Below are 17,135 nucleotides of genomic sequence, written 5' to 3'. Positions count from 1 at the left end.
TCTCAATAAAGACATGGGAGGGGTGGAAAGGAAGAAGGAAAAGGTTGTGTCGTCCTCAAACAAATACAGTGATTATCAGATGGGGAAAACCTATATACATACATATATATATGTACATATAAAATATCCATCAATCTCCCCCTAATAATTACTGTTACTTACCACAGCAATGAACTTTGTTAGAATTGAGATCATGCAACATTTGCAAAGGAATGGTGCACAATACCACTTCAAATGAGTACTTTTTTTAAGCCTAACTGAATTTGCAGAATAGTACAACATGTCTGAAGTGTATGCCAACAATAACTAGTATTTCAATTAACTTTCAGAGAGTGCTTATAGGTTCCTGAGCAAACGGAGCAGTTGTAAAAATGCAGTGTTATCCTCTCCTTCATTTCCCAGATGAACTAAAAATAGAGAAACATCAAACCAAACACATCAGTACATGGTAATGCACACACTAACAGATCAGCCAACAGCTGATCTCTTTCAAGGGTTCTGTAAAGTCATCAGCAGTTCCTTAGCTGTCAACATTTTATCAGGTAGAGCATTCAAAGATATATGAACAGCAGGATTTGATTTAAAAAAATAAAATCAAAGGGAAGGGGAAGAAGGAAGCCGGTAAAAATCAAATGAGGAAATGCACAAGAAATTATTAGAAGCAGAATCAGATTGAGCACACTACAAATAGCTTCTAAAAAGGTTACACTGAAAGCTCACTCTCAGATGGGGAAAAAAGGGTACAACCTTAGCAGAAGAATTTAAGGAATAAATTAGAGATCCCACAGAAAGCTTCTCTAAACATTTCTGGATGTGAGAAATTATTTCTACTACAGGAACACTAGGGATGATACTAGACTGCATGACTACATAGTGCAAGAGAGCATATTGCAATAACATACTAACCTGTTCTGAAGGAATTAATTCACATGGTGGAACCAATTTGCAGCTGTTAAGGAAACTTTTTGCTAGGCTGATATACTCTTCTTGGCCAACAAAACCAGCTGAGCGTAAGTGATCATAACAAACACTATTCTGGTACTTAGGCCTTTGTATCTTATATGAACCTACATATCTTTCTTTAGAGCTCATTGTGCTGTGAACACCTACCAAAATAACATCTATTTTAAGATGAGCACAGTATGAAAAGAGGAAAAAGAAAATGGAGAACAAGAATGAGGTCTGGAGAAGCCTACAGGCAATGTACAGCTTTTCCCTGCATCTGGGCAGGAACAACCCCAGGTTCCAATATAGGTTGGGGAACGACCTGTTAGAGAGTAGTGTAGGGGAGAGGGACCTGGGGGTCCTAGTGGACGGCAGGATGACCATGAGCCAACACTGTGCCCTTGTGGCCAAGAAGGCCAATGGCATCCTAGGGTGTATTAGAAGGGGGGTGGTCAGTAGGTCGAGAGAGGTCCTCCTTCCCCTCTACTCTGCCCTGGTGAGACCGCATCTGGAATATTGTGTCCAGTTCTGGGCCCCTCAGTTCAAGAAGGACAGGGAACTGCTGGAGAGAGTCCAGCGCAGGGCAACTAAGATGATTAAGGGAGTGGAGCATCTCTCTTATGAGGAAAGGCTGAGGGAGCTGGGTCTCTATAGTTTGGAGAAGAGGAGACTGCGGGGGGACCTTATTAGTGTATATAAATATATAAAGGGGGAGTGTCATGAGGATGGAGCCAGGCTCTTCTCAGTGGCAAACAATGATAGGACAAGGGGTAATGGGTATAAACTGGAACACAAGAGGTTCCACTTAAACTTGAGAAGAAACTTCTTCTCAGTGAGGGTGACAGAACACTGGAACAGGCTGCCCAGGGAGGTTGTGGAGTCTCCTTCTCTGGAGACATTCAAAACCCGCCTGGACACATTCCTGTGTAACCTTATCTAGGTGTTCCTGCTCTGGCAGGGGGATTGGACTAGATGATCTTTTGAGGTCCCTTCCAATCTCTAACATACTGTGATACTGTGAAGTGTGCTGTGATAAAAGCCATGGTTTGTTTTATTTCTTCTCAGAGAAACAGAGAGTAAGAAAAGGCATGATACTTTTCAGTGTCCTGATATGGCTCATCCAGACGGCCACAGTCTCCTGTATTTCAATTTCTACATAATTACTTCTGTCTTGATGAAAGCAAAAGACTGTCAGCTCAGACAGGAAGCTTCTCACACTCTGTTTAGAAGGACAAGAGGGATAGAAGTAAATGAACATGTGAAAGTAGCCCCAAAGCAAAACAGATCTCAAAATTACTAGTAACAGAATTAATGACAATTTTACATTTTAAGTCATATGTCACAGAAAGTAGATGAGAAAAAAAAAATATCATCCACCCATTTTACAGTCACATATATCGTGCTTTTTTTTAATCCTATTTTACAAATGGTATTTACCCCGAATATTTTGAATGAAATTAACTCCATTACTATGACCATATTGCAGCCTTTTGCACATGCTCCAGCAAAGAGTTATTAGCATTATGATGCAGAGGTGATTGCATAGCTTGTATTTTATACCTCTCAGCTTTTACTCACTGAATATTAAAACATATCTGTTTTATTCGAAAAATTACTGTCTCCCATCTTAAAGATCTGGCTTATACTTGCTTTGGAATACACCTGTGACTCTTCACACTAAACACGGTGTAGTACTTAGCCTCTCTTGTTACAGATAAAAACATAATTCAGTTTTAGATCTAGCATAAACAGGATCGTTATGTTTGAAGAGTGTTCCAAAGCCTGCTATTCAAGCAATCTGTGACATATAAATAATGCAAGACCTCTTCTTTCTCCAAATGACTTCAGTTCAAGCACAGACTCAGAAAGATGGAAGCCCAAATTTATACTGCCATTACAAAATTCAATCTATTTCTGGTTCTCCAATTGAATTATGACTCAGAGTCTTCCACTGTTTTCTATTAGTACCAACCCACACACTCCTACCTTTTGCCAACCCATGGAGAAAATAATCTTATTTGTGAATATTCCTGAGCTTTATACTAAAATGGCAGCAAACCCCAGTTAATCTGAAGCACCTCATGTTTTCTTTTAAAGGAAAGTAAGGTAGAAAATGGGTCCTTTTTTGCCTTCCCCTTCCTCCCCCTCAACCTTTGAACCATAACCTCCTTGCCACTAAAGCATTCAACACCTCATTTAATCTCTCCTTGCTGCATTGGCACAGCACTGGAAAAGGGAAAAAAAATAATCTGGGGACTTCATCAATTTTTCATGAATTTTCATTTAGGCCAAAGCCCCCTCTAACAGTGGTCGATAGATCAAGCTGCTGTCACATATTTAACACCTGGGGCTACAGCTGCTATCTCTGGGGGCTGCCACTGACTCAGCCTTAGATCAGAGGCAGCCTGACTCAGTGCGAGGACCCTCGCTGCTCTTTCTCTCGCTTACATATGGCGCCCTGGTGCTCGCTACTGAAATCCTAGCTACAAATGTGCCTCCCAATATTCCCACTGGAAAATTCCACTACATAGGTCCAACCGTGTCAATTCGTACATGGTAGAAAACTGTGCTTTTTTATAAAACTTCCGGCTTTCAAATATGAAAACAAGTTTCATGAAAGATCGAACTATTTCAAGCCTGTGTCCCTTTCTAAAATCCTCCCAAGAGAATCCGAGCAACAACATATTTCTATTGATGCCAACCCTTATTCAACCTCAACGAAAATATTCTAATACACAAAATCAAAATAATGACATTTTACTCTTTTGAATACAATTCTTTGTAGTTGTTCTGGGACTAGAACATTTATTTTTAATGATTTAACCATGAAACATATAAATAGTACATCAGAATTTGCCACATACACAGTGGAAAAATGGGTTTGCTGCTAGCATTAGCATTACTTTTTCCTTCTAAGGAAGCTTCTACTGACAAAAAAAAAAAAAAGAAAACCAAACAAAGCACATCATGGATTAATGCATTAAAAGAAGAAGGAAATAGAATCAATCATATCAACCCAAAACTGTGCCTTCAAATACAAACTCCTCTTTCCCCCTAAATGTCTTCTGGAATACAGACTTCCTAAACTAAAGGCAAAGAAATTGTAAAAGCACATCCTATACGTTAGTGATGTTTTTAAAGTAACGTCCCAAATCACAGTTCTTCAAAGTTTCACTGGCAGAGATATTTTTCTGAGGACATACATCAGCACAGAACTATCTGCCCTTGATCGTATGCACATGCTCAGAATAGGAATGGATTTAAAAGCACACTTAAATGCTTCGGATGGGCTGGTACCTAAATTCGTCATGTTTGGGAAAGATGTTAACTCCTACTTCATCAAAAAGTGCTTTGGGACTTCAGCAACTTGCAAAAAAAAAACAACACTCCAAAAACACAACAGGCAAAATGACTGCATTAAAGGTAGGTCACACATTGCTCTGAATCACTGTATTCCCCAACTGAACTTCACAGGAGAGTTTTTCCTGTGTCTTTGTATAAAAAGGGATACATCAGGACATTTTCAATCCCATTGGAGAGGGAGAAGGAAATAGAACAGAATGAACCACAATTAACACTGTTTATCATCTGAATGCAAAAGTACACTTAACAGAGACATAAAACTAATAAATATTTCTTCATAAATCATTCAAACGTTTCAAGTACACATTAGTAGTAACTGGCAATTTAATAAGCAAAGTAAAACAATTACTGATTCTTCCACTAAAATAGCAGACTCAAGCATTTAAAACCTGTAATAAACAGCAGTTTGTCACTAATGACACCATTTGAGGCCACCTACAGTCAGATAACAATCCAAAGCCCTGTTGTCAGCAAAGGACAACGATCCTTTTCCTGGTGATGAAAACAGCTTGACTTGGTGTGGAAAGAGTAGTTTTCAACACCATCACAAACAGCACAAGTAAGACCCAATGGCATGTACAGCTCCCATGGATAGGGCTGAGCTATCCAGGCAACTCAACAGTTTTCAGCAGCAGTTAAGAACAGGTGAATGAAGACTCACTGCTGACAGTAGGCTGTCAGCAGAAACTCATTTCCCTAGAGAGCAAATGCGCTGCTGCAGGGCTCCCTGTCTTCCTCAGGCTAGAAACAATGACATTAAGATAACAGTTAAAAGCCTCAAAATAACTGTTCCCTGAAAGTCACTTGGAAACTTGATTTAGAACCAAAAATCATATAAAAAGGTGTCTCACAACCAAGAAAAGCCAGGTAGCTTTGCTGTCATCCTCCAAAGGATGACTTTGACACACGTCAAACACTGCCATGTGCTTTTAAAACTAGCAAACATAAATCCAGCAGAATCTCTAAAATTAAGTAAACAGGCAATGTACATAATATTTACTTCTTTTCTTTGATGAAGATGTTCCTTTAATAACAGCCATAGCATGGCTCAAGAAAAGAAAAGCACTGTTGAAGTGGAACAGAAGTGCCTGCTTTAGACTGCTAAACCATTTAATTGAGGAATTCAGTCAGTTAAATTTCAAAGCTATGAAAACAGTAAAATAATCTAGTGTCAGGTTCATGTTGCTATTGGAAAAACTCTGTCTATGGTTTCAGATCTCCGGTTTCATGTTCTATGATCCTGCTTTAAATCAGCTCTGACAATGATACATACTTTTATTATTTTTAAAGTCTTCTACTATCTCACATACAGTTCACGCATGATCTGCCACCAGCTACAGTGGTTTGATGACTGGGAAAAGGGAAATATAACCCCAGTTTTCAAGAAGGAGAAAATGGAAGACCCAGGGAACTACAGACCAGCCAGTCTCACCTCTGTGCCTGACAGAATCATGGAGACAGACCTTGACATACTTGAGAGATGGCCAATGTCAACCTTGTGAAGTTCAACAAAGCAAAATACAAGGTCCTACACTAGGGTCAGGGCAATCCCAGGCACAGAAGTGATTCAGAGCAGCCCTGAGGAAAAGGACTTGGGGGTGTTGGTTGCTAAGAAACTGAACATGAGCCAGTAGTATGCACTCACAGCCTAGAAACCAACCATGTGCTGAGCTGCACCAAAAGGAGTGTGACCAGCAGGTCGAAGTGAGTGATCCTGCCCCTCTACTCTGCTCTCAGGAGACCTCACCTGCAGTTCTGGTGTCCCCAACATACAAAGGACATGGAGCTGCTGGAGGAAGTCCAGAGGAGGCCACGAGGATGATCAGGGGGCTGGAGCACCTCCCATATGAAGACAGGCTGAGAAAGTTGGAGCTTTTCAGCCTGGAGAAGAGAAGGCTGCATGGAGATCTCATAGCAGCCTTCCAGTATCTGAAGGACATCTACAAGGATGCTGAAGAGGGACTCTTCATCAGGAACTGTAGTGATAAGACAAGGGGGAATGGGCTTAGACAGGGGAAGTTCAGGTTAGATATAATGAAGAAGTTCTTTACTGTGAGGGTCGTGAAGCATTGGAACAGGTTGCCCAAAGAAGTGGCAAATGCTCCATTCCTGGCAGTGTTCAAGGCCAGGCTGGACAGAGCCTTGGGTGACATGGTCTAGTGTGAGAGATCCCTGCCCATGCCAAGGGGGTGAAACTAGATGTTGGTCCCTTCCAACCCAAACCATTCTATGATTCTGGACAGTAACTGTAGAGACTAAGGATATTATAAAAAGAGTCTCCCAGCAGCCAATGGAAGCAGGGATCAGTGAAAACCAAGAAAATATAGAGCACATTTAAATTTAAAATTAATCTCTTACTTCAATTTGAGTACTCAAGGTATAACTTGAATGATTTTCTGAACTCTGACAGATGTATCAATCTCAACAGGATTACAATAAAGATTTTAACCTGTATATGCCCCTCTCATAGGATTTGTCAACAGTTTTAAAACCACATGTACAGAGACAGAAATAATCCAGGAAGTTTATCTACAGTCATACTCACCCAGCGTTCAGCCTTCCTTATGTTGGTTGTTTTCTCAATTCCTAAATACCTACCAAAACTGAATAACATTCTGTGATGTTTTTATTGGAAGATAGACGTTTAATTGTGCCTTAAGTGTGTGACAAAACTCTTCATTTTTTGTTTGGAACAGTTCTGAATCTAGGTTATGCCAAGTGACAGGTAATGAACAACTCTGTTCTACTTGGCTTATACCAGCATCTAAATATTTCCCCAAAATAGCATTCTCTGCAATGAGAAGACCAAAGCCTCAAGATCATACCTGCTATAAAAGTCTTCAGACTGCATCACAAACAATGATTTCTGTGCTTTTCTTTTTCTCACCCTTTAAACTTACATACTTTCTGATGTGTACTTAAATCCATTCTTTACCTAGTAAGCAATGCAAGTTTGTGCTAAAGCCCTATTTCAGTCAACCACATTTTTGTGAAGCTACTGCCAGATGAAGAACTAGGTGGGGGGAACTGAAGTCCAGCAAGAGGAGAGCGTTCATAAATCTACTAAAATACACCTCTATGTGAAGATACACAGCTACTATTAATTGATACTCTGAATACAAAGATCAGTGTTTATTCAACCCAAAATAACTAAGCAGAAAAAAATAATACGTAACACATTTTACGTATGATAAGTTTGTTTGCTCTGTGAAAATAACGGATGTCTCCACTAACTCTACTGGAAGCAGATCATGCATGCCGGGTGGCCTCTGAAAGAGCAATAACGACTACTCTGTTAAGACAAAGAGAATCAATAAAGAGTAAGACTGCTCTGGATGATATGAGAAATGGTCAACAATTTCACTTGCTATTCACATAATGAATGAGGCCTGTATCATGTTTATGATAGAGAAGCATATATCAAGGTTTCCAGCAGTACGGAATGTGAGTCACCAAGAAGCTGTCTGCTTCTGTTGAGGTAACAGATGACTAGATAAAGAGAAACAGACAGTGCACCTTATATTAACTGATAGGTATTTTCCCACATTAGTTTCAGTATAACCAACTTCAGTCATAATTTAAAAATTAGATTATTCTTCAGAGGAAGATTAGCCCTTGTCCACGTTTGTGTCAATCATGATTATACACCGGCTAGAACCTTGCTTCAGTATAAATCACATACTCGCTATGGTCACTGCTATTGTATAAATGCACGTAAAAATGCCTTGACTAAGAGCTATACCTAACAACAAAAAGCCATACTTACCTACATTTGTTGTCTCCCAGACTGCTGACTGTGTGCAAGTGCTGAATGACAGCATAAAAAGCATTTATAAAGTTTTATGCAATCCTAATCATATAAAACTACTCACATGCCACTTCCAGGGATGCATTGCGACTCACAGCTTCTCCAAGATAGTTCCTTGCTACACAAACATAACTTCCTTCATCAGGTTTACTCCTGCGTCCGTGCACAATACGCAAGAAAAATAAAGATCCGCTGGGGAGCAGCATGCGGTGAGAGCGCGGATCATCCTTGTCTGTTTCCACTCTCTCTCTGTCCTTGTACCACTCAATAGTAGGAGTTGGCCGTCCTTCAGCTTTACAGTTCAAAGTTGTTGGCTCTCCTTTAGAGACTATGACATCTGAAGGATGCTCAACAATCCGTGGTGGAAAATCCTCCTGGCGGAGACGGGATCCTACAGTGAAAGAAGAAAGAGAGGAAAGAACAATTTATTTTACCTCTTTAGACTTCACAAAAAGTTCTCACAAGTTACTCCTTTAATGCCACAAAATTTTTCAAGACAAAAAAGAAAATATGAAATCCTGTACACGTCTGATATTGTTTTGTCTGATATCAGAGACTGCATCTGACACTTTCAAGTCCCAAAACCTGAGTTGAACTACAGATATACACCTCAAATCTATACCACGTGCAGACTGGGCTTAAAGGAGGATCTCTTACACATAAATGCATGAATGACAGTCTTTTCCTTATTCCAATAATCTATTTACATTTGCTTCTAGATTCCTGTGTGCTTCTGGATTCCATGGCTACTGTTCTCCCATCCTTTTATCTGCCAGATTCAGCAGATGGACATCCAAAAACACTGCCTTACCACCCACTGTATAACAGATCTTTGAAGTTTTACATATATGCTTTATATCCCTTTTCCACAAAAAGCCCAGGTATGAAAAGGAAATAAAACCCCACAAAACCACAATCCCAAAACAAACCTGAAAGTATTCCTTCCTTCATACATTTCTAGTACAACAGTTGGCAACTTTAACTGTTCACAATGTCTAAAATCATTAATGAGCTTTATTTTTATTTGGAAATCTCAAATGGTAACTGCACATTAGAAATCTGCAGTGGATTGCATGCGTATATACACATACACAAATTCAATATAGGCATACATGTGCCTGAAAGAGCATTGCAAACATCTGTGTCTCAGAAATCATCGTAAGTTAATTTCCATTTTTCTCCTCTCTGCATTTATCCTTTTCTTCACTTTTCTTTTTGGTTTACGCTACTCTTTATCTGCAAATGTACTTCCTAACCCATCTCTAGCACCCCTGAATTCCTACCAACAGTGCATCACAACGCTGGTTACACAGTTACAGAGAGCTGGACATCTCCAGCATTTCTACAGAGTGTATATCTAACCAGGGATCTGGAACCCTGTATTATCCTCAAGAGCACTCTAGGGGCTCAGTGCAAGTGCAGCATACATTGGAAAGAACGTGATTATACTTCTTCCACATACATTTTTTTCAGCATTAGGGATTAAGTTAAGAAATGATTCGCTCTACCACTGGAAAGTAATAAAACCCAACATACTACCTTCTTTCAAATGCCCACCAGAATACTGTTTTTCACTTTACAATATTGGTGATGAATACACCATCATTAAATGTTCATAACTATCAGGACTATCAGGTATTGATAATACTGAAGTTCCTACAATACTAATTTTGTGCCCTCTACAATAACAACTCTGTGCCTTGCCCTGCACTTTTCTGTGCTGGCACAATGTTCCTCTGCCTTTCTGTCTTTCCTTTACATTCAGTTGCCTGCCCACTGGCCTAGGAAAGCAAAGCAGCAGAGCCTGAACATTATCCTGATTCACGTTCTCCAACAAAGCCTTGCCCTGTCACTCAAGTCCTGGAATAAGGAAGAGAGGTGCTGGCAGAGGGAAGACCCTGTAAAAGTAAGCTATGGGGAAAGGATTTGAGCTAGGTCTGCCACCCTGGGAAAAGTCCCAGTGCCAGCCTTTCGTTACAGCTTTCATATACTGCAGTTTCACTAAACAAGTAACAGCACTGCAAATCTTCACTGAACTCTTGTCAAAAAATCCAACAGTATCACAACTCTAGTCAAAGTCTGCAATACCCTTCTTCTGAAAAAGGTAATTCTTTCACTATTATTATGCTACTTATTACAGCTATAAAGATACAAACTGTAGAGATGAGAAAATACAAGAACAGTGTCACCTAACAGAAAAACAAAGTCCAGCACTCACAACTTCAGCATCATTCAAATACAATTTATTGCTGCATACTTAACTAGGCTCGTGAAACAGTTTTGACGTTACAAACACATCACAGTAGTTCATGCATCTACATTGCTTCTCATAAAAATGAAGTCAGCTCTCCTAATTGTTAGCACAAATCATCTTTTCTAGCACAGATCCTGAAAATCCTTTGAGTGGGGCTGCCCTGTTAGGACAATTGGACTACACTTCTTAAATACATAAGATACCACCTTCAGCAGGTTAGCGAAGCATTTGGTTCAATTTTCCGATCAGCAGTTTTGCTGAGTCACAGAAAAGCAATTTAACATCAGGATCTTCATCATATTCTAAGTTCTACATATTTTAAAATATTTGCAATGTTTCAGTTACTCTAAAAGTTAAGAGGAAAGCAATAGGGATCAGTTCTACAGAGCAAATCCATCTCTGGACTTCTGTTTTACTAACACTCAGGTCATTGCCATACAGGCTTGCCATAAAGTGTTGTACTACTGCTGAACAAAGCAACTTTTTCAATGGCTACCAGACTATATTACTGATATAGCAAAAGTATCCATAATCTGTATTGCTAGTACATGAAAACCCACAAACAATTTATATCTAAGCACAGATAAACTTAGAGCACATTTAGAAAAGACAGACGTGTTTTATTCCCCCTTCTAGTGACAAAAAGACATTTGAAATCTAACAGGAAAATCTGCAGTTGAAGTGTCCCCAGACCATGACACCACACACCACATTGAAAGAGACTAAAATCTCCATTAAAGTTTAAAACAACCACAGAACCACAGTACATGGACTAAAAACCTAACTTCATACATCGACTAGACACATGTATAATACTCTCCACACAAATCTATCAACTTTCTTCATTGCTTATTCTCGAAAGAAATGAACAAAACCCCACTAGCTGTGTTAAGAAATTCCTACTAACATTATCAGTAGGAACTCTGAAGGTGAAACTTTAGAGGGATTTAAGTCAGAAAAAAGAGATAAGACTAAATTCTCATAAATGCTACCAACATAATTGGTAGCAAAAATGCAAATCCAAAATATTCATTTTCTTATACACAAAGGTTTACTGAATGTTCAAAGCTCAAAGTAGTACATTCTACTGAGAATCACAGGCCATGTTCAATCATTTGAAAAGGGCTTTCTAAAGAGTTAAACCTCCCACCTCATACAGCCCAATTCAAAACTCCTCCTCAGGTCGCAATAGGACTAATTCTTCCTCTTCAGTACAGATGTTTCTCACAAAGCTAATGTTTACCTCCTTCTATCCTAATTAAGCAATTTGTGCACAAAAAGAGGGTTGAAATGTGGGCAGCAAAGACCATGCCAATCAGCGAGGAGAAAACCTTAGGCAGTGTTGTGAGAGGAGTTCATACCACGCATTCCTGTAATGGCCAGGTGTACCTTCAGCTATCTAGCCCTGCAAGTTATGTCCTCAATGTGCACTTAAAAGGGGGGAAGGAAAACACACACAAGAAATCAGTCACAGAGCACAGCAGACTCCCTCCTTCAAAACCAAACTGAGCACCAACAGCTATTCCAGAAGGATACACTAATTCAAACAGAACAAGGAAAACCAAACCCGTTACTCCATTGCCTCTCTTCTGGCAGACACAGGCACTGCCAGAAAGTTAACAGCCCCAAATGGTGTTTTCCTAGTTGAGTTTTGATTCTTCCCCTAGGGCTCCCTCACACCCCACTTCACAATGCTCTTAACAAATACAACCTAATTTAGAAGGAACAGAAAAATAATTAACCCCATGAACTAACCAAGCAGAAAACAATACTTTTCCTTTTACTGGAGGGTGAGATGCAACCTTGATCTACTCAAGATTTTAAGTGGTTCCACTGAAGCAGGTAGATGTGTTCTATCCTGGACTACTTCCTTCTCCATTCTTCCCCCAAGGATTTTCAATACAGGAATCTCTCATGCATGCAGAGCGCATTTGAGTAACCCTGAATTTAAAAGTCCCTAAGTAAACATTACTATGATGAACTGCAATGACTTTGAATTAGCTGTTATATGCTGTTGGGTAAAAACATGCCTTTGGAAGAAGTCCTACAGTATCATGACTAACTGAAAGCTGCAGCTATGAAAAGAAGAGCATTTACATTTACTTAAATAAATACTCAAGAGTATCTACTGTACATTAAAGTTCACATGGCTATTGCAGATGACTGGTTATTACACATCTTGAGAAACTTAGTTCCACATACATCTCACCAACTAATTCACAGGAAAGTTTTAGGCTCATCTTTTTGCCTATTACTGCACAGAACAACTAAAACCATTGTTCAAAAGCAAAACCCAAAACATACATGAAAAAGAGATAATGTCCAGGTCTATTATAGCATACTACCTGTAATATTAATGTTTCCTTGTTCATACTGTTGCACTAAACAAAATCTTACTAAGATTAGGACAACAGAAGTCAAGAAAAGCCATCTCTTCACAACTTAACCTCTGTACTTTTATCATGGTGTATCTTTAATATGTCATCTTATATTTTAAAAATATTTCTGCCACAAACTGAGCAATTGACAATTACAATTTATTACTGAATGTAACTGAGCAGTAAAAAGGATTATCTCATACAAAGACAAAAAAAAAAAAAAAGAGCAGTGATTCTATTGCACTTCTAGCATCTGCCACAACATGAGATACTCCTACATTAGTACTAATAAGAAAAAAAGGAAAAAACCAACAGTGAAGTTATAAAAATTAGTTATAATGACATTCTGCCTTGATGCTATCAGGCAAAGCAGAAAAAGCACAGAAATAAGTACAGCATTTAACATAACCTCAGAGGCACCTGGAACACTGCTAATCACGCTCCAGCAATGTCTGTGATTGTTAGTTTTCTGTGTGAGACTCTAAACTAGAAAAAGATGGATGAAGATACTTTCTGGCATGTGGTGAAGGTATAAACAATCTTACAGTGTTTGGATTTCAACATTAGTTCAATATAATACCCTGGGGGTATGGGGGTGGAAATGAATAAATAAAAAACATTCTGCCTTAATGCTGCTGAAGTTCCAGATAAAGTTTTGCTAAGACCATGCTATAGGCAAAACCACCACATCTGTTTACTGTGCTTTACTAGATAGCTCAATATTCTCTCCTTCAAAGAGCTTTTTTGTGGGGATAAGGCAAAGGAAGGTAGAAAGCAGCATTCACAAGGCAGCAGACATCAATTAGTAGAAATATTCAGACTGTCAGAAAATAAGGCTTTGGACAGACATGAATGACATAGTACAGTGGATGCTACCAGAGCTAGAAAACCTAATATGGGTGAGGTGCTCAGACAATACTCCATTAGTAACATAAGATACTAAATTCAGTAGTCCTCAGTGGGTAAATCAGAACTACTGCCAAGTAGCAGGAAACAGCTGATGGAACAGTATTAACGCACTGCTTTAACCCACATGTTAATTGCTCACCTGAACAGGTTAGAATATTTTCACTGGTTTCTTCCCAGGTAAACAGGAAAGTAAGACCATACTGCTGATTGTTTGCTGCTGCTCACCCTATTTGCTACTGCTCAAATCCACAAGCCAGCACCAAGCAAAAAATACAAAGAGATATATTAAAGTAAGTAGGTCACATTCGAAGCTAATTCATCAATTGCAACTTTTATTTCAGTGAAAAGCTGTGAAATGTTTCCAAACACTGCTTGGAGTAAATAAAAAATAAAATATTGAATCAGCCAGGTCTAGCTTTTTTAATAATATTTAATTTTTGTTTTTACTGGTAGATATTAGTACTTCTGCTTAAATTCAGGATTTTTCCATATTTCCTAAAGAATGTATCTGAACTTCCCATGGTAAAATCTAAGTTACAGTCTACAGTTAATGAAAACTAAAACATGCCTCATGAAATCCTGTATTAAATTGCTCACTAATCATTAATGCTGTTCTACTGCATGTTTACTTGTGAATAAAGTCATCATTTTAAAGTGAACATCAAGTTATCAACTTGCATTGTCTAAGACACTGATAATGTTTTGTCACTCTAACAAAACACAGCTGTCATTTTCAGATACCAAAGCCTGGTAACTACTGATAATTGCTCACTTGATAAATGTTGACTAATGGAAAATGCATAGTTCCCTTAATAATAATTGATGAGTTTATAGATTTTTGATAAACTGTCACTTCACAGGTAATGAACACTCTTGCATTCAAATCTACCTCTATGTGTGAATTGTTTCTGCATCACTCATTACTAATGTCTATAGAGGTCAGGACACTGAACTTGTGAAGTCCTTGCACCAGAGCCGAGCAAGAGGAATCTGCTGGAGGAAACACTTTGACATAAACAGACGAGAGGAAGATCCAGTTATTTAGATGTTCAGATACTGCACATGCATTGAAATATATTTGCCACCAGCTCTTATACTCCCCCTTCCTGTCTTATGAATTTGTGTGCTTAGATACTTCCTAATCGAAGTTGTGAAAGAAAAAAGTGAACAGCGAAGAAAAGTAGAATAAAAACATTTAGATTACATATTGTGCTTTAGGTGTCTGAGACACACTGCTCTTCCACTTCCCCTGCGGTAGAGTCAATTCAGATGTGTTGGATGAGACATTTCCTGACAATCACCTTCAAGACTACTCTTTCGGAAAGTGTAAAACGCAACAGTCACTCATTCATTCTGACCAGTTCAGCACCACCAGTGCTCTGACCAAGTCAGGCTGTTTTTCATGATCACCAACAAGCCTCATGGATTTGATGTAATATGCTCAAACTTCCTCATAAATTCCCTCAGGGATTCAATGTACCAAACAGAGTTACACTTACAGCATATAAACAGAGTACCTATTATTTTCAACTTAACCTGGTTGATGCTATAGCCAAATAACCCTAAAAATAAATAAATAAATATATAATCAGATGAAAGAATTTTTATCTATCAAAGAAATAGATTTGCTATAGAGACACAGCAGTAAGAAGTAAGTAGTAAGCAGTAAGAAGTGCTCTCTGTGGGTGTGTACATACATGTGTGATATATATAGAATTGTAGAAAGGTTTGGGTTGGAAGGGACCCTAAAGCTCATCTAGTTCCAACCCCCTGCCACAGGCAGGGACACCTTCCACTAGAGCAGGCTCCTCCAAGCCCCATCCAACCTGGCCTTGAACACTGCCAGGGATGGGGCAGACACAGCTTCTCTGGGCACTTGTACCAGCACCTCAGCACTCTCACAGTGAAGAGTTTCTTCCTAATATCTAATCTAAATCTATCATTTTTCAGTTTAAAGCCATCTCCCCTTGTCCTGTCACTACATGCCCTTGCAGAAAGTCTCTCTCCAGATTTCTCGTAGGCTCCCTTTAGGTACTGGAAGGCTGCTACAAGGCCTGCCCAGAGCCTTCTCTTCTCCAGCTGAACAAGCCCAACTCTCTAACTGCCTCCATGGCAGAGGTGCTCCAGCCCTCTGAGCATCTTTGTGGCCTCCTCTGGACTCACTTAAGCAGGTCCACGTCCCAAAGGCATTTGACAATTCAATTTCTGGTCCTTTTAGACCACCATCTTTCAAATTTCAAGGAAAAAAAAAATAAAAAAATCTTCATTTACTGCATTTCACCCTCCTCCAGTTTTAATTTATTAGCTTTCACATCAAGACCTAAAGTTCATTTCATTTATTAAAACTACTCTTTATATAAGCAGCTATAAAGCCAATGGTCTATCATACAAGAAAAGCAACAGTACACACTAAATTCATAGCCTTTACATTCATTTCTTAAGTCAACAAAACATTTGTGGTGACTGGTACTGACATACCATTTATTTGTATCTCTTTACCTCTTTCACAGCTTTTTTTCTACCTGACTTTCTACACACAGGAAAGCTCTCCCTAAGCTGATCACTAAGGCTGCTACACCTTTTGTATCATCTCTGAAGGCTCACGTTTTGATTTCTTTAACATTCTAAAGACACAGTTTTAATAATAGCTTTAATTTATGGATTCAGACTTAAACAGGGGAAGTTTAGGGTAGATATAAGGAAGAAGGTTTTTACTGTGAGGGTGGTGAGGCACTGAAATGGGTTGCCCAAGGACGTTGTGAATGCTCCGTCCCTGGTGGTGTTCAAGGCCAGGTTGGATGGAGTCTTGGGTGACATGGTTTAGTGCCAAGTGTCCCTACCCAGGGCAGGGGGTTGTAATTAGATGCTCTTAAAGTCCCTTCCAACCCTAACTATTCTATGATTCTATGATCATCTACTTGGCTCAAGAAAGAAAACCAGGACTAAACTTTCAGTAACAGGACTAACAGCCATTTAACACCATGCATACCAGATATCATCCCTACTACAGATCTGCCACCTACTATTCTATTCCCACTACTGTTTTCATTTAATTGCTACACAAAGGGAAGTTTAAAATATGATGTGAGGCATTCCATTTGAAACATTTTCAGTTCAATAGCTCTGATAAATTATGCTTCATAGGCATATTATATATTTACTTCAGAAAAAAAAATTATGCCTGAAAGACAACTAAACTTGAAAGACAAGTTCATAATACACTTTCCTAGAAAACAGTAGTAGGATAAAAAAAACCAACCAAAAGAAGTCATGCCGACATTTCAAAGCTTATGCAGCTTTGAAATTTATTGCAGCTTATGCCTAGAAGTGAAAGCAATCAACATTGTGTCTGAGATTATTAGCTTGTTCAGTACATTTGATAGAAACTTGAATTAATTCCTTGTAAAAGTTTTGCCAACAATGCATATTCTACATCAGACAGTGCCAAAGGGCTGTTTATCAGGAAAAGAAATAGCAA

General features: G+C 38.9%; 1 protein-coding gene across 1 annotated transcript in view; it reads right to left on the bottom strand.

Moving 5' to 3' along the window:
* Window positions 1-17,135, bottom strand: part of ROBO2 (roundabout guidance receptor 2) — a gene marked incomplete at its 3' end in the record, with an annotated part of 450,916 nt that overhangs the window by 394,868 nt on the left and 38,913 nt on the right. The window contains exon 2 of the mRNA XM_080612699.1: window positions 8,181-8,507. Within this exon, the coding sequence (XP_080468825.1) occupies window positions 8,181-8,507 (327 nt within the window). The remainder of the gene's footprint in view (window positions 1-8,180; window positions 8,508-17,135) is intronic.

The sequence above is a fragment of the Psittacula echo genome (genome assembly GCF_963264785.1).
Source record: "Psittacula echo genome assembly, chromosome: 3".
NCBI lineage: Eukaryota > Metazoa > Chordata > Aves > Psittaciformes > Psittacidae > Psittacula > Psittacula echo.
This window is presented reverse-complemented; position numbering and strand designations above follow the sequence as displayed.